Source organism: Sorex araneus, chromosome 1 (genome assembly GCF_027595985.1).
Source record: "Sorex araneus isolate mSorAra2 chromosome 1, mSorAra2.pri, whole genome shotgun sequence".
NCBI lineage: Eukaryota > Metazoa > Chordata > Mammalia > Eulipotyphla > Soricidae > Sorex > Sorex araneus.
The window spans coordinates 198,500,763-198,518,947 of record NC_073302.1 but is presented as its reverse complement, the minus strand read 5'-3'; the positions used below and the strand labels follow the sequence as shown (position 1 = coordinate 198,518,947).

Here is an 18,185-nt window from a genome sequence, read left to right as displayed (position 1 = left end):
CAGCTGCGTCTGAATGCAGCACCGGGGGGAAGGAGTGCGGTCGAGCAGGTGCGGGCGGGCGCGCTCGAGCCACCCACCGGCCCTGAATGCCACAGCTGCGGCCTCTTCGGCTATTTCTGGCTCACAAAGGGGCACGTCAGGCTCTCGTGGCCCCCGCACGCCGGCCCGGCCCATCTGGGCCTTTCATTCCTCTCCGTGCCGGGAGGAGGAAGTGTGGGGCCGAGTGGGGAGCCACAAAGGGCCCCTTGAGTGCTGGGAGGCTCGGCTGGTGCCTTTTCAAAGAGCCCTGGATTTTCCCAAAGTGGGCGAGACTGATGTGGGGGCAGGCCCCACCAAACGCACGTGAATTCACAGAGGCAGAAGGGTTCGGGCTGCGAGGGGCGGAGAAGCCCGTCTCCCCCACCCTGCTGTCCTGCTCGGTCACTCGTGCAAGCTGAGAGGCCCTGACTCAGGCCCTCGACACCCGGGAATCTCCCGGAGGGAAGACCCGAGTCCCCGAGCAGGGAGCCGCCCTCGCCCCCATGCAGACGAGACCGCCAACTCTTTCTGTCCCCAGCGGCAGAATGGCTGAGTCCCTCTGCAGAGCCTGTCCCAGGGCCCGAGGTGGCAGGCCAGATGTGCCCCGGATTCCGTGTGCCCAGAGAGCTCCCGGTCATCTGTCTTTGCGGGCTGCTGGGGAGGGGGACAGACAGCGGGACCGGAGCCCGGCCGGGGAGGGGGAGTAGAGGGAGAGACACCGCACCCACAGGCCAGGATGGAGTGACCCTGTCCTCTTGCTGCTATCCCTCTCAGTTAGTCCGGCAGTGGAGGTCCTGCGGGACTTGGAGCCTGGCTCCTCCCTGCAGACTCCGGGTGCCGTGCTCTCTCCGACCTCGGCTGAAACTACTCGCCTCCATGGGCGTCACGGGGCCCCTGCCCAGGCCCTTCGTGTCCACGGTGAGTTAAGCCCCTTCCCAGGATTCAATCGAATGCGTCCCGGTTCCTGGCGGAATTCTGCTCGTGGGCACATTGCTGAGATCAGTGAGAATGCAGAGGCTCACCTACGGCTGCACCAGTGCCAGCGCACGGCTCAGAGGAGGTGGGACTTCCTCCCAGAGACCCTCCCGTCCACGGTAAGGCTGGGGGCCACAATGACACGGGCTCTATCCCCTCCTGTAAAGCTATGGCCCCCTCCCTCCTGAGATCCAGGTGGGTTTCTAGATGGACGGGCCTTTCTTTCCCTCAGGAAATACTTCCCTACTAAGCTTTACGATCACAATCAGGGATGTCCAATGGCTCCCCCAGCCCCCTCCCCAGACTATCATGGTCTGCAGAGTCAGGCACATCTGCAGCAGATGGCTTGTGTGGGGCCAGAGAGATCGTCCAGCAGAGAGGGCCTCTGCCTGCTTTGATCCCAGACACCCCAAAAGGTCTCCCGAGCCCCCTAAGAGTGATCCCTGAGCACAGAGCCAGGAATCAGCCCTGAGCACAGAGCCAGGAGTCAGTTCTTAGCACAGAGCCAGGAGTCAGCCCTGAGCACAAAGCCAGGAGTGAGCCCTGAGCACAGAGCCAGGAGTGTCCCTGAGCACTGCCAGAGTGTGGGGTAAAAAACGAAGCCCAGTAGTCCCAACATCAGACAGGGACTCTCAGCGGGCATATGCCCTGCAGGCTGACCACCCACGGGCCACTGAGCAGTCCCAAGCAGGAAGGTTGCACACCCAGGGTGGATAAATGCAGAATCCAGGGCCCAAGGGAGCTGGGCCTGGTTCCTGGATCCTTGTGGTGAGGTGACAGAGTACAGGGACGGCAGTGGACTGGGTCTCCAGAGGAGGCTGAGCAGGAGCTGTGTTGCCTGGGGCAGTGAGGACGCTGAGGCAATGCCCACGGCCCTGTCCTCTGCCTTGTCACTAGGTCTACAGGGTGCCAGGGGGTACAGCGTGCCTGCGGTCTGTGTTATTCCAAACAATTACGGTGGAACCCACAGGGGCCTCAGAGTAAAACGTGGAATTATAAAATGGTTGATTTGTTCAACCAGAAACGGGGAAACAGTGAAATCGGGTAAGTAGGAAATACACAGAAAGCAGCACACCCTGTGTTGACTGAATTAAAGTGGCCAATGTCAGGCAAAATCTCTTGCCCCTGTGCCTGGCTGTCTTCACCGGGGCCCCTCGGAGGGGGTGGGTTGAGTTTCCTTCCCCACCCCAAGCAGAGGCCCGGCAGCCGAAGACCTCCCGAGCCCAACCACAGCCATGCTCAAGGCCCCTTTCCACACATTCGGATAAGCCTGATACATGAAGGAACCAGCAGAGGAACCCAAATGTGCGGGACCCAGGACTGAGATCTCCAAGCCTGCTCAGAACGGGACTGGGACTCTTCTGCCCAGAACCCCCACTTTCCAGTAGCTAGGTGGGCACACCCAGAAACTGCCCCCGGCGCCATGTAACCCCATCAATGGCCAATATCCAGAGACTATAAAACCAAGCTCCTGGAAGCTTATAGCCTAGTTCTCCTCTCGGAGAACCTGGCAAGCTACCGAGAGTTTCCTGCCCACGTGGGAGAGCCTGGCAAGCTCCCTGTGGCATATTCAAATGCCAAAACCAGTAACAATGATGGATCTCATTCCCCTGACCCTGAAAGAGCCTCCAATGCGGCATCATTGGGAAGAACGAGTAAAGAGAGGCTGCTAAAATCTCAGGGCTAGGACAAATGGAGACATTACTGAGACCTCTCGAGAAAACTGACGATCAATGAGATAATGATGATGATGATGAACATCAGACCCCATGCCCATGTGCACTCAGCTGGGGTTTGAAGCCCCAGACTCCACCAGAGGCCTCGCCCCTCCCTGGCCCCCACCCGGAGGGGCTGCAAGCAGGGGTGGAGAAAGGAAGCCTGTTTGCCAGTCGCTGATGTAAACTCATCAAAGTGCGGCCTGACTGCCAGGACAGGTCCAGCTGTTCAGTTTGTTCTGGATCGTGGCATGCCTCTGACAGCAGCTGTGCCAGCTGTGCCTCTATCCAATGCCACCCTGCGTCACAGCCCACGCAGGGCAAGTCATTTCCATCCGAGCATCGCGTGTCTTTAGCTTTCAGGATAAATGCCCAGAGAGGGCCAATGGAGGAGGAGGAGGAAAAGTTTGAGTTTGGCTGGAGGACGTGTGTGGGGGGTCTTCCCGGTTTGCATGATGTGTGTTCAAACCAGGGGCTACTGTTTGCCAGGGAGGACTTGCTGTCCACATCTGTGGCTTCTCTGCATCGTCCTGTAGGACGGGCCTTCCCTGTGCTGGGCGGGGACATGGCTGGGCTCACAGGCACTGCTCTCCCAGGTCTGTGCCCTGGAAGCTTCTGGAGCTCTCCCTGGGGTTCGAGCAGACGGCAGACACCACGACACAGACCTGCTCAGGCCCACATTCCTGCACTCAGTCTCACCAGAGGGATCATCAAATATTCTTGTCTCCTTTGAAGATAGCTCTCTTGGGAACACAGGGGGTGGAGGCGTGGGGTACCAGCGCAAAGAATTCCAGAAGACTCTGACTCTGGCACCACATTACTTCCACAGAAACAAAACCAGAGTGTTTACCCTCCTCAGTCTGACTTAGCCCCTGCCACAACAGCTATTCCAGTAGAAAGTCATTGGAGTGGAAACTTTGATAGTCGGAGCTAAAACACCGAGAAGCACACACACAAAAAAAAACACAAAAGAGCATTTTCTGAAAAATCACTTGTTTCAACCTAGATATCTATGAGAATTTTAAGCAACTGATTTAAAAGCTGAGGCCCAGCCATATAGGGATTCTGCAATGCCACCCCCAGGTCTCTGAGCACAGGGAACCTGTATTGGCCGAGGTATTCGCACCCTGGTGCTCACAGCGACCTGGTTACCAGCAGCTCGAACCCAGAATCAAGAGCTCCATCCCCAGACCCTGGGAGTCCTACTCTGCAGTAGAGAAGACAAAGAGAACAGACTTGGGGTGTCCCTGCACAGGGACCTGAGTCCGGGGAGGAAGCCGGCGGTCACCCCTACCACTGAGGATCTCCACAGAGAGCAGACTGGCCGAGGGCAGGGCAACACAGGACCCAGACTCGGGCGGCGAGGAGGAGGGGAAGCGGGGAACTGGTGGAAAGAGGGGAGGGGACAGTGATCAAAGGTGGGACAGGGCTCAGCTGGGGAGACGGAGGGGACCTTACATCATGGCGAAAGCCGTATCCCTCACACCTTCCAGTGCTTTACACCGATGGGGAAATACACGTAAGTATAACAAAAAAGATGAAATAACTCCCAGAAGTTAATAGAAAGTATAACAGAGAAATGAATCATGACAGGAATGAAAAATGAATAAATGACACTTGAATAAACGCATAAATTAGTGAATGAATGAATGAACAAATGCCGAAAGAAGAAATAAAGAGAAGATGAGTCGGTGCCACACCTGCACACCTGTGGCCTCACGCAGGCAGGCCTGCACGCACCATCACCCCCCCACCCAGCCCTCTCCAGAAGCTTCTCCTACCTCGGCAGGTGGGCAGAGGGCTGCTCCACTGCCCGCTGCTGCGGCACTGGGCCCTGGCCGCGCCCTGTAGCAGGTAGCCGGCCGTGCAGGTGAAGTTCACCACGTCGTTCAGGTTGAACTCGGAGCCGTTGGTGAGGCCCCGGGCGGGGTTCCCGGGGTGGCCGCAGGTGATGGCTGGAGGGGGGGACAGGGTGCGTCAGCCAACCAGGCGAGGCCGCCCTCCCTGACAGGCTCCACAGATGCCAGACTGGCACAGGGCAGGGAACAGGTGACACAGGGCAGAGCCCGGAGCCCCGCTGTGGGCAGCAGTCAGTGCTCACAGGAGCACTTTTCTCCTACTCAGAGCTTGGCGGGGCCCCAGGCTGCTGGCGTAGGAAGCTGCACTCCAGGAGGCTGAGCCCCCAGTCCCAGTCATAGGGACACTCTCCTTGTGGCACACCCACATCTCCCTTGCAGCGGGCAGAAGGATCCAGGCTGTAGTGTGCATGTGTGTGTGCGCGCATTTGTGTGAGCATATGCATGTGTGTGTGTATGTGTGCATGTGTGCACCTACATGCACGTGTGCATCTGTGTGTATGTATGTGTGCACATGTGAATGTGTGCACATGTGTGTGCATGTATGTGTGCACCTACATGCATTTGTGCATATGTGTGTGTGCATGTGCGTGTATGCATGTGCATGTACATGTGTGTGCATGTTTGTGTGTGTGCATGTGTGTGCGTGTATGCGTGTATGATCCCAACAGCAATTCAAGCATCATGAAATCAGCCAAACCGTTACACACACAGACTGGTTCAGACGGCTGCAGACATCCTCCCCAGAGATGCAGGGAACTGTCCTCCGGTCCTGCCCATAATCAGGACATCAGAGACCGTCTCCCTTGCTGTCCCAAGGACATGGCGGTCAGCAGAGCCAACACCCCTCTCCTCAAGCCGTCAGCCGCTGCTGCTCTCAGGCAAGCCCAGGCCTGAGCTCCTTCCCCAGCCGAGCACTGTTCTGACCCCTCCCCCGGCTGGGAGATTCTCGGGGAAACAAAGCCCACGTCAGGGTGAGGAGGAACAGCAGCTGCAGTCTCCCTCTCCCGTGAGACAAGGCTGGACAGATCCTGCGTTCTTGAGAGCAGACAGACACAAGCCACAGTGACGGGGGCTGGACATTGTCCCCTCTCCCCCGGCCTTGGGCCTCCCTGAGGCCAGGTCCCCCTGCCTTTGCAGTGAAGGGGTTGGGCAGTGCTCTGTGAGAGCCATGGCTGGGCAGCCGGGACGACGCTTGGAGGAGGGTGAGTCTGGAGGCCTTGGGGGGCAGGATGCGAGGGACAAAGAGGGGGCACAGGTGAACCCAAGTTTTCCATGTTTCCTCTAGAGATGGCCAAGCCTAGGTGAGGACTCCCAACAGAGAAGCCACGGGGAAGATGATGGGCCCCAGGGCCACAAAGCCAGCACCCAGGTAGGGCTCAGGGATACAGAATGAGCAGACACACAATACCCATGGACATGTGCAGGCCACGGAATGAGCAGACACACAGTACCCATGGACACACACGGGCCATGGAACCAGCAACCATATGGTACTCATAGACACGTACACAGGCGATGGGACCAGCAGCCATATGGTACTCCTGATATACATAAGACTGTGGAACAAGCAGATATGCGATACTCATGAACACAAACACAGAACAAGAAGACATATGGCACTCAAAGACACACACATAGGCCATGGAACAGACAGACATACGGTATTCACAGACACACGCAGGGCACAGAACAAGCAAAACTGCAGTACTTATGGACAGACCTGGGTGAAGGGACCAGAACTCAGACAGACTCAGGGACAGGGACACAAAGGCAATGGAACAGCAGACAGATGGTCATGGAACCGGCCACAGAAGCAGAAGACAGAAGGCATGGAGCCAGCACATAATGAGTGCGTAGGGTCACCCGAACCACAGAACCAGCACCCAGAGGTACTCACGGACACACACGGGCGTCTGTCCGGACCACTTGTGGTCTTGCAAACAGATCCTGACGGAGGTGCCCACCAGGCGGAAGCCGGGGTTGCACTGGTACACCACTGTGTCCCGGTAGCTGAAGCCGTCCCCGCTGATGTGGCCGTTCACGATGGGGTCAGGAGAGCCGCAGTGGCCGGCTGCAGGGCAGAGCCACAGGAACACATGGTCAGTAGTCCCACAGCCAGGCGCCCACTGAGTAGCCCACTGCTGAATGACAGACAACATGTGTGGGCCCTGGTGCTCTGCCCTGGAGTAGCCAAGGAGGGGGACGGGGGTCACAGGAACGCAGATGACGTGGCCCCAGGGCAAGCAGGCTGTGGCTGCAGCACGCCCACCTCAAGTCTGGCCCAGGCTGCCTGTTGGGTGAAGTTGTTTTGTTTTCTCGTTTGTTCCCGTTTATGGTCCAACGGGAACCAGGCACATGGGAAAGGTGGCAATTGTATATTGGTGTGTTTGCTCCGTGGCACCCAGACTGGGTCCGCTGCACCAGGTGGGCAGGTCTCTGGGAGACAAGAGAATCTTGGAGGACAGCAGGGCCCGCACTATTGGGCTACCGGAACCATGTCCAACAGCTGAGACTCAAGTGAACAGGTGCTGTTACAGATGGAACCTCAACTCAGCATCTCCACAGGGCTCACCTAGGCCCACACTGGACTGCACCAGTGCACACACACCTGGGCTGTCCTGTGCTCACACACCTGGGCTGTCCTTGCTCACATACCTGGGCTGTCCTGTGCTCACACACCTGGGCTGTCCTGTGCTCACATACTTGGGCTATACCAGCATCACACACCTGGGCTATACCTGTGTTCACGCACCTGGGCTGTCCTGTGCTCACACACCTGGGCTGTCCTGTGCTCACATACCTGGGCTATACCAGCATCACACACCTGGGCTATACCTGTGTTCACATACCTGGGCTGTCCTGTGCTCACACACGTGGGCTGTCCTGTGCTCACACACCTAGGCTATACCTGTGCTCACATACATCTGGGCTCTATCTGTGTCACACACCTGGGCTGTACCTGTGTTCACACATATTAACTATACCTGTGCTCACAACACCTGGGCTTCCCTGGGAATACACACCTGAGCTGTACCTGTGCTCACACACCTAGGCTGCACCTGTGTTCACAAACTTGGGCCATGCCTGTGTCACATACCTGGGCTATACCCCTGCTCATGCACCTGGATTAGGCCACTCACATTGGCCAAAACTTTGTGTAAACATTGGCTGCCATTGAGGGGAACCCCTCTCCTAGGTGTGGCTATTGCACACATACAACATGCACACACACACTCGAGTGAACATATAATCATAAACTCAACACACATACCCATATTCTCACACATAAACACAATCATATCTCAATTTTCACATATGTACAAACATGGTCACACAAGAAAACACAATCATAATCTCAACATTCACACACATACTCTCACAAACGCAAAATCCTATACTCAACATGTACACATACATACATACATGTGCAGAGTGCTCATGTTAATTCTTACAGAGCTTCACACCCTCACACGCACACACACACATATGCACCTGCTCACGCACACACCACATCCCACATAAGCATGCATGCTATCTCTGAGTTTTGTTGCACAGACTTGGATGATCGTCCTCACTGCTTAGATCATTTATTTCTGAAAGAGAACTGCCACGTCCTCTCAGCCTGCACACGCTGGGCACAGAATGCTTCTGTGTGTGGAGCTCTCCCTCCCGATGGCCGTCCGGGCCTCTCTGTGAGGGGTGGGGGCCTGCCCTGCTCCAGAGCCTTCTGTTCTCTGCAGCAGTCGCATTATCATCACCAGCTGCTTGATTAACATTTTTACGTGGCACTGCCACAAAGTACAAGGCATTTGAGGAATATGATTTAATTCTCTGAAAAGCAATGAGGAAAATGGTTGAAGTATATTCCTTTGGACGGTGCCATCTGGCAAACGCCAGCATGACACTCTGTGTTTCACAGAGATTCCACTTGCTCATGGCTTCACTCAAACAAGTGCATCCCAGCAGACTCACTTCCAAGCCCAGCAAGAAGACAAGAGAGAAGCTCTTCACCTGGAGCTCTCGCCTCTGCCCCTGCAGGAACAGCTGTGTGCTGGGAAGTTGAAGGGGGTGTGCAAAGGGCATGAGAAACCCAGTACAGTCCCAAGACAGGAGATCTGGACCTCAGGCGAACAGCATACTCTCGGGTGCTTTGCTGGACCCCACAGGGTGAAATAGCAGCCAATGACCCCGGGGGTGAGGAGAAGGTTCCTGTAGGCTGGAGGTGCGGTCTGTGTACTTCGAGCTGAGTTTACCAGCCTGGGGGATTCGAATCATGAAAGGTGGTCCTTGGCAGTTGATGGAGAGACGGACAGCCACGCACGGCCGGGTGACCCCTGTCATTCAGTGTGGGCTACCTTCACATGCAGCCTTCCCCTCTGATTGTGAGATTGGACCAGCCTCTGCTTGCAAGGGGCCTGGCATTCTTCACCCCTGTCTCGATTGCAAATTTTTCAGGCAATGACTCCAACACTCACCTGCGCGACTGTCCAGTTACACAAAGGAACATCCCCAGCTCTGGGACAGTGACCCTTTGGCGAGCTGAGCCTGGCACTCTGCTGGCCATCATCACTCACCGAGGAGGCCTCCGACACGGAAAGGCTTCCTGTGTGTTTTTCCTTTTTAGATCTTGAGTAACATTTCACGTCAGTCCCTACGCTTGTCTGTGATATGTCACCCCCAGTGGAGGCTCATCCATCCTCTCTGGTTTTCCTCCTTGCATGCAGCACGGTGCTACCCCGAGGCTTCTCCCCCCAGGCATCTGCCCCCCATACCCATGTCACCTTCTGTCCACAAGGTGACTCCAGAGGGACCCCAGTGAAGCCTGTGCATCCCCCCACTACAATGCAGGGACACTGGTTCTGAGAATACTTCAGACCCTCCCCAAAGGAACAAGCTGACTGAGACTTGTGTGAAGCCGCCGAAGCTCTTCAGTGCTCGCTACCAGGCTCCCACCCGCACGGCGCTGGTGTGATGATCTGCTCTGCAAACGCCTTTCCTCTTCCTCCGGCGATCTGATTCTGAACACCCTGCGATGTCCGCAGACTCCTCACCCACGCTGCCCACTGCCTCGGAGCAAGTCCTCCAGAGGGACACTCAGCTCCACTGGAAACTCTGAGTCTTGATAGATGCCTTCCTTCGCCAGGGTTCTGGATCCCCGTGCCCAGGCATGCTGCAACCTCAGAGTGGCAGTAGCGAGTCTTCTTGGCAGAAGAGGCTGCTGAGAGGACCTGCTCTATTTCTGCCCTTCTCTCCCTGAGAGCATCTCCACGGAGCACACGGGGACTCGTCCTGCCTGTTAGATCCTTAAACTAAAGGATCACTCCCCGAGCCCCGCCAGGAGTGATTCCTGAGCATAGGGCCAGGAGGAAGTCCCGAGCACTGCCGGGTGTGGCCCCACACTCAAAAAAAAAAAAACCACACATACACACCCAAACAAAGCCTAAAGTGCCCAACACACAGTCAGTCATTAGCAATTGGCACCAGCAGACGGCGGCGGCGGCAGCAGACGGCACCAGCCCAGGGCTGCAGCAGACGGCGCCGTCTGGTCCATCTAGGCACGATGTCTGCTCTCTGGAAGCTTCTCCTCTGCCCGGGTTAGGTTGAGCTGTCACCTGGGTCTCCTGTCTGTGGGCCCACCCCTTCTGTCCTCACTGCCACACAACAGCTCCAGGCCCTGGCGCCTGCCCCCTGCCACAGGCTGCCACAGGGCCACGAGCAACTCCGAGGATTCCATGTGGCACTAGCCGACTCCGTCTGCTCACCGCCTTCCCCGTGTCTCACCAGCTGGTTTCGAGGCGCGGAGAGCGGCTCACTGCAGAACTCTCCGACCGTGTTTCCTGGAAGAGCTCTTGGCCCCTCCTCGTCTTCCTCCCTGTGAGCTGTCTCCAAGGCTAGACTCACTGTCCAGGCCCCAGACGCTGGCCTGGCCTCTTGGGCCCCCTGCCCAACCCAGGCGGGGCTGTGCCTATAAAGCTCCTCCTCCCTCCCGGACATCGAGTCCCCATTAGAGGCGGCTCCCGTGTGTCCCCTGGGGTCACTTCCCAGCGTCTGACCAGGGCTTTGGAGAGGACGCATCCCCTCAGGCCCGGTTGCGTCTGGGTTCAGGCCTGAAGCCCTTAGGAGGTGAGGGCGGGTCAGTGGTGGGGAGGGGTGGGGGGGCCCAGGGCACTCACCCAGGCAGCGAGTCTCAGAGCCGCCCCACAGCCCGTTGGCCAGGCACTGGCGCACGTGGGAGCCCACCAGCGTGTAGCCCGTGTTGCAGGTGAAGATGGCTGTGGCCCCGAACACCGTCAGGGTCCCAATCTTGTTGCCGTTGGGTGGGGAGGAGAGGCGGCCGCAGGAGATGACTGGAAGGAGAGAGAAGGTCAGAGTCCCGACCCGCTCAGGGAGCCCATTCAGTGCCCAGGAGGGCATGTGCGGCATCGCCCGGGACCACAGCCACTACTCGCCCCTCTCGGCTGTCCTCACACGATGCCTGGACTCTGTGCTTCACCCACCTGCCCTTCCCTCCTCAGCCCTCCCCAGGCACCCAGACTCCAGGGCTTCTAGCACCCTCCCCACCTGCCCTCCTGCCTCTGCCCTCAGGTCTGAGGGAAATACAGCCACAGAGGATGACGCACACTCGCACACTCACATAGTCACATGCTCTCACACGTGCTCACTCTCACACTCACATATTCAGACACTCACATAGTCACATAGTCACATGCTCTCACACGTGCTCACTCTCACACTCACACACTCACATAGTCACACACTCTCACATGTGCTCACTCAGATACTCTCACATTCACATACTCACACAGTCATATAGTCACATGCTCTCACCAGTGCTCACTCACACTCTCACACACTCACATAGTCACATGCTCTCGCACATGCTCTTACACTTTAACACTGACATACATATTCTCACACACGTTCACTCACATCGTCACATGCTCTCACATGCTCACTCACAGACTCACACGTGTATTCTCACATGTGCTCACTCACTCTCACACTGTCACACTCAGGTATCCTCTCACTCACATATCACAGACTCTCACACATATACTCTCATACTCACACTCTCACACTCACTGACACACTCACATATTCTTACCCCACACTGACTCATAGTCACATTCTCACACGGACATACTTTCACTCACTCTCACACTCACACACTCATACTCACATAGTCATACATTCTCGCTCACACACTCACTCACACTCACCTATTCTCACACACACTCATATAGTTACACTAACACTCAAATACTCAAATACTCTCAACTCACACACATAAACACACATATATGGATGCACACTCACACACTTTCATATACATATGCACACATCACATGCACACATCACACTCACACACAAACTCTCTCACACACAGGAGCAGGCTGACCAGGTGGATGGACCAGGAGGGTGGCCCCTGCTCTGGCCCCTGCCCAGCGTGCCTGTCAGGCCCCTGACAGGGACATCTGCCTCACACGGGCCCTGGTCTGCCCCGGCCAGCTACTGAGTATAGGGCCAGCCTGAACATGACTTCAGGCTTTGGGCGGGGGAGTCCCAGAGAGCCTGCGGGGACCCACCCCAAGATGGCACGGCTGACTCTAAGCCCCCGAGGACACTGAGGTGAAGGACACTGGCTGTGTGAGCCTGTGGGGGCAGAAGACCACCACTCCTGACCCTTCTTCCGCCACGCTGGGGCCTCCCACCAGCCTCCCGGGGAAGGGCAGATAGGGAGGGCAGGAGGGACCCTTGAGGTGTCCAGTGCAGGCCAGCCTGGTGCATTCCATGGTAAGTAGGGACCTACGTAGGGCTCCAGGGAAGAACCAGACGCCCAGTTGCCCAACACAAGGGCAGGCTCAGCAGGAGGGCCCAGACCCAGAGCTGCCGCCACAGGCCCAATCTACCCTGGTCCTGCCCGTGTCCTTGGCGTGGGCTCTCTGTAGCAATGCACGGGGGCTGTGGGCAGCAGAGGCCCTCTGATTCAGGGGTGGCTGGATGGACCTGACCAGAACACCTGTCCCTATTTTCCAGGAGAATAGCCATCTACCTCGTCATAATCCCCAGGAGAACAACTATCTACACCGTCCCATCCCCCAGAAGAACAGCCATTACCACAGTCCTATTTCCTAGAAGAGCTGTCTACACCTGTCCCATTCCCCAGGAGAACAGCCATCTACACTCTCCCACTGGAGAGGAGTCATTTATACTGTCTCATAACCACTGGAACAGCCGTCTACACCCATTCCATTCCCCAGGAGAATAGCCGTCTGTATGCATCCCATTCCCGAGGAGAGTAGCCGTCTACACCGTCCCTTTCCCCAGGAGAGCAGTGTCTACACCCTCCCATCTGAGGCGTGTCCGGGTCAGCCTGCCGGCATGCTGGGATCCCACTTGAATTTCTGTTTCTCTGTTTCAGACCCTGCCGTCTTTGCTGTTTCTCTGGTCCCTGAGAATGATCAAGATCATCCTGCTGGCTCTCACGACAGCTGTGGCTGGTGGGCCGACAGACAGCAGCGTCAGGACCCTGCTGGAGGCCTCGGCCAGCCTGGGTTTGTGTGGGCACTGCCTGGACCTGCCCACGTCCTGGAGCTGGAGAAGGGCGGCGGTGTCCGTCTGTCTCAGCGCAGCAGGGGGGCGGTGGGCTCACCTCGACAGCGCGGCCGCTCCTCTCCCACGCTCCACGTGCCGTTGGCCTGGCACTGCAGCAGCCGGCGGCCCTCCAGGCTGTAGCCGGGGTTGCAGCTCAGCACCACCTGTGCGCCATACTCGTTCAGGGCGCCCGACAGCAGCCGCCAGGTGACGTGCTCCGAGAGCTGGGTCTCGATCCCCGGGCAGGTGACCGCTGCAAGAGACAGAGCCTGTGTCAGCCACCTCCAGGAGGCCTGCCTGGCTTGCCAGGGGAGTGCCAGGCACATCACACATGCACAGACCCTGCCCTGGCCTCAGGGCTGGCTGCTGGGCATGGCTCCACGGAGCTGAAACTTCCTCAGGCCAGTCAGATCCCAGAGGTTGTCCCTCTGCCCTGAGGATGACTGAAGCCGGGCGAGGGGACTTACTTCTGATTTAGCTGGTTTTAATCGGCTGAACGGTCTTTCATGTCTTCCACGGCCAAGGAGAAGCCCCCAGCGGCCTGTGCTCTGGAGCCCAGTTCTTGTGAGCCAGTAGGCCCGAGGCCGTCTCCCCGCCTGCACGGCCTTCCTCCCGCCGTCTGTTTTAGCCGCCTGCCCGCACCCTGCTTCCCTGCCACGCCACGCCCCTCCACGGTCAGGCCATTTCCTCCACTCGGCACAGAACACGAAGTCTGGCTTAAAGTGGACACTGGTGGCACTTGTGAAGTGTGAGCTTGTGTGTGAGTGTTCGAGTGTGATGCATGTTTGTACATGCACACATGACACAAAAGTGAGTGTGCAAAAGTGGTGTGATGAAGTGTGGCTGTGATGGGTACTGTGGTCTGTACAGGGGTGAGAGGGATGTGGTGAGGGTGTGTAAGGGTATGGATGAGGGCTGGGATGAGTGTGTGCATGCGCGCGCGCGCCTCTGTGTGTGTGTGTGTGTGTGTGTGTGTATGTAATAGGGTGGTGATTATGCATGATGAGGAGTGTGTTATGCAGGTGTGTGTGAGGGAATGTGTGACTGTGACCAGTGTGGGGGTGTGATCTGTGTGTGTGGTGCGTATGTGTGATGGTGATGTGTGTGAGTGTGTGTAAGGGTGCATGTGACTGTGAAGAGTGTGCAGGAATGATGTGTGATGGTGATGTGTGTGAGTGTGTAAGGGTGCGTGTGGCTGTAAGGAGTGTGTGGAAATGATCTGTGTGTGATGTGTGATGGTGATGTGTGTGAGTGTAAGGGTGTGTATGACTATGAGGAGAAAATGTTTTTGAAACATCTTACAACAGTTTAAAAATGTGGAACATTTCTATAAAAGTTCCGAGTCATAATATTTTGGTTTACTTTTCTTCCTTGGAATTTTGAAGTGTTTTGCTAATAGCAATAAATAAATCATGAATCCCTGTACAAGAGAAGCTGTTTTTGTTTCTTTCTAAATCTAGATGAAAGTTTCAGGCATCTGGTGCTGGAGAGATAGCTCAGGGCAAGGCACTTGGACATGCCCTGCTGGGTCCACTCCCTAACACCCACCTGGTCCCCTAAACCCCACCACGAGTGAACCCTGAGAACCACTGGGTGTGGTCCAGAAACAAAACACACAAAAATGGGGCAGGAACTGAAAATAATGAGAGCAGCACCAGTTAAAAGCTGAATTATGTGAAATTATTTATTCAAAAAATTCCTTAGTGGTCTGCATCTCCCGAGTTTCTGAAGTCACTCCCTGCTCGCCCTGCGCACCCCGTCTCCCGAACCGGCTTGTAACTGCGCACGTCCATCAGGTACGAGGACCATCCCTCGGCCACGCCCTCCCGTCCGCCCCATCAACAGGAAGACACTGGGGGCGTGGCCTGTGTCTTAGTGGGCGTGGTCTAAAAGTGGGCGTGGCCTCCTCTCAGAGTGGCCAACGCTAACGCGGCCGCAGTTATTCTTTGCTACCTCAGCTCAATCGGTACTGTGTATTCCTTTGAAAACTCACTTTTGCGATCTCAAACATTTACGCAAAATAGCCATTAGCTTAGGCTGACAGTATAAAAGCTATCAGTGAATAAGGGAAGTTTAGCACAATCGGAGCCCCTTCTTCCCACAAAAAGGAAGAGGAATAAATAACTACAAGGTTCCAACTCTGCACTTCCGTGACAATATGAAGAAGCAGCGAAAAATCCCCTCCACGAAGAGAGGGAGAAGAAAAGATACTAGAAACCTCAAAAGAGTCTCCCAACATCTACGACCTCTCAGATAAACAATTCAGAGAGGAAATCTGGAGGAGAGTCGACCTACTCCAAGCAACTATGGAACAGACATCCAATAAATTAAGGGAGGAGATGAATGAAGCGCTGGAACGGTCTATCAAGAAAATACAGTAAGAAATGAGAGCAGAAATGAGAGCAGAAATTTCAAACCTTCGAACGGAAGTCTCACAAATAAAGGAATCGGTAGATGAAATAAAAATCTCACTAGATGCCCTCAACAGCAGAATGACTACAGCCGAAGACAGAATCAGCGAGCTTGAGGATGAGCTGCAGAAAGCTTACAGACAGCAACAAATAATGGCGAAAGACCTCAAAATGGCTATAGAGCGAATCAGAGCCCTGGGGGATGACTTCAAGAGGAACAACATAAGAATCATTGGAGTACCAGAACCACAGGGAAGTAACCCCAATGAAAAAAACATAGTCAAAGACATCATTACTAAGAAATTCCCAGAGCTGGAGAAGGCAGGCGTCCAGATACAAGAAGTCCGAAGAGTGCCAGCAAAAAGAGACCCAAATAAAAAGACTCCAAGGCATATCATAGTCAGAATGGCGGATGCTGTAGATAGAGACACAATTCTACAAGTAGCAAGGTCAAAGAGGGAAATCACATACAAAGGAGCACCCCTCAGATTTACGGCCGATCTGTCAGAAGAAACCCTCCGAGCCCGAAGACAATGGTGGGACATAGTGAAAAAACTCAATGAAATGAATGCCTCACCAAGAATACTTTATCCAGCTAAACTCTCACTCAAACTCGAAGGAACCATACACTATTTCTCGGATAAACAACAGCTCAGGAACTTCATAGACTCAAAACCAATCTTGAAAGAAGGTCTAAAGGGGCTACTGTAAGACAAGGAGGAGCCCCATAAGAACAACAAATCCCACAGAAAGATGACACAAAACCACATCACAATAATCTCTCTCAATGTCAATGGCCTAAATGCACCTATCAAGAGACACAGAGTGGCTAAATGGATCCGGAAATTAAACCCAACATTCTGTTGCCTGCAAGAAACACACCAGAGTAAACATAGACTCAAAGTCAAAGGATGGAAAACAATCCTCCAAGCAAACAACCCCCTTAAAAAAGCTGGAGTGGCCATCCTGGTATCCGACAACATAGATTTCAGGATGAAAAAGATCAAAAGGGACAGCGAAGGTCATTTTCTGTTTATCAAGGGATATGTACAAGAGGAAGAAATCACACTCTTAAACGTATATGCTCCTAACAAACGACCGGCTAAATATTTAAAACGACTCCTAACAGACTTCAAAGAGGACATCACTAACAGCACAATTGTAGTCGGAGACTTCAATACGGCCTTATCGCCTCTAGATAGATCCACAAGAACAAAACTCAACAAGAAAACACTGACTCTGAATGAAGAAATTGAAGAGAGAGGCCTAATAGACCTATACAGGGCCTTACACCCCAAAAAGAAAGAATACACATTCTTTTCCAGTGCACATGGAACATTTTCAAAAATAGACCATGTACTGGGCCCCAGAACATACCTCAATCGAATCGAAAAAATAGAAATTGTATCAACCATCTTTTCAGACCACGATGCGCTGAAGATAGAAGCTAACCACCCACAAATACGGAAAATCAAATCAAACACCTGGAAATTAAACAATTCCATGTTGAACAATGAGTGGGTCAAGAAGGAAATCAAGGAAGAAATCAAAAGATACTTAGAAACAAATGAGAATGAAGACACGAGCTACCAAAACCTATGGGACGCAGCTAAAGCCGTGTTAAGGGGAAAATTTATAGCTCTCCAAGCATTCCTCAGGAAGGAAGAAAGGACCCACATAGATAGCTTGACTTCACGACTCAAGACCCTAGAAAAGGACCAGAAAAAGGACCCCAAACCAGACCGAAGGAAAGAAATAATAAAAATTAGAGCAGAAATTAATGACATCGAAACCAAAAAAACAATCCGAAAGATCAATGAAACAAAGAGTTGGTTCTTTGAGAAAATAAATAAGATTGATAAACCGCTAGCAAGTCTCACAAAGAAAGAAAGAGAGAAAACTCTAATAAATCGAATCAGAAATGAAAAGGGGGACATCATAACAGAAACCAGTGAGATTCAAAAGATCATCAGAGACTACTTTGAAGGTCTTTACGCCACAAAAAAGGAGAACCTAAAAGAAATGGATGGATTCCTTGATTCCTACAATCTCCCAACACTGAAGAAAGAAGACCTGGAATACCTGAATAGACCCATCAATGTTAAGGAAATTGAAACGGTAATCAAAAACCTCCCCAAAAACAAAAGCCCAGGCCCAGATGGTTTCACTGGCGAATTCTTCCAAACATTTAAAGAAGACCTATTGCCTGTTTTCCTCAAACTTTTCCAGGAAATTGAAAAAACAGGAACTCTCCCAAACAGTTTCTATGAAGCACATATCTCCCTAATACCAAAAGCAAACAAAGACACCACTAAGAAAGAAAATTACAGACCAATTTCCCTGATGAACACCGATGCGAAGATCCTCAACAAAATACTAGCAAATAGGATCCAACAACTCATCAAAAAGATCATACATCACGACCAAGTGGGATTCATCCCAGGGATGCAAGGATGGTTTAACATTCGGAAATCAATCAACATAATCCAGCATATCAACAAAAGTAAAGATAAAAACCATATGATCATATCAATAGATGCAGAGAAAGCATTTGACAAGATCCAACATCCTTTCATGATGAAAACCCTCGCCAAAATGGGGTTTGGAGGAAC

At 53.9% G+C, this 18,185-nt stretch overlaps 1 protein-coding gene across 2 annotated transcripts in view; it reads right to left on the bottom strand.

Moving 5' to 3' along the window:
- Positions 1 to 18,185, bottom strand: part of CSMD1 (CUB and Sushi multiple domains 1) — a 980,559-nt gene that overhangs the window by 24,497 nt on the left and 937,877 nt on the right. For both annotated transcript variants that reach the window (XM_055136180.1, XM_055136183.1), the window contains exons 51-54: positions 13,221 to 13,415; positions 10,741 to 10,914; positions 6,465 to 6,638; positions 4,490 to 4,663 (exon numbers count right to left, since the gene is read on the bottom strand). In XM_055136180.1, coding sequence (XP_054992155.1) covers positions 4,490 to 4,663; positions 6,465 to 6,638; positions 10,741 to 10,914; positions 13,221 to 13,415 — 717 coding nt within the window. The remainder of the gene's footprint in view (positions 1 to 4,489; positions 4,664 to 6,464; positions 6,639 to 10,740; positions 10,915 to 13,220; positions 13,416 to 18,185) is intronic.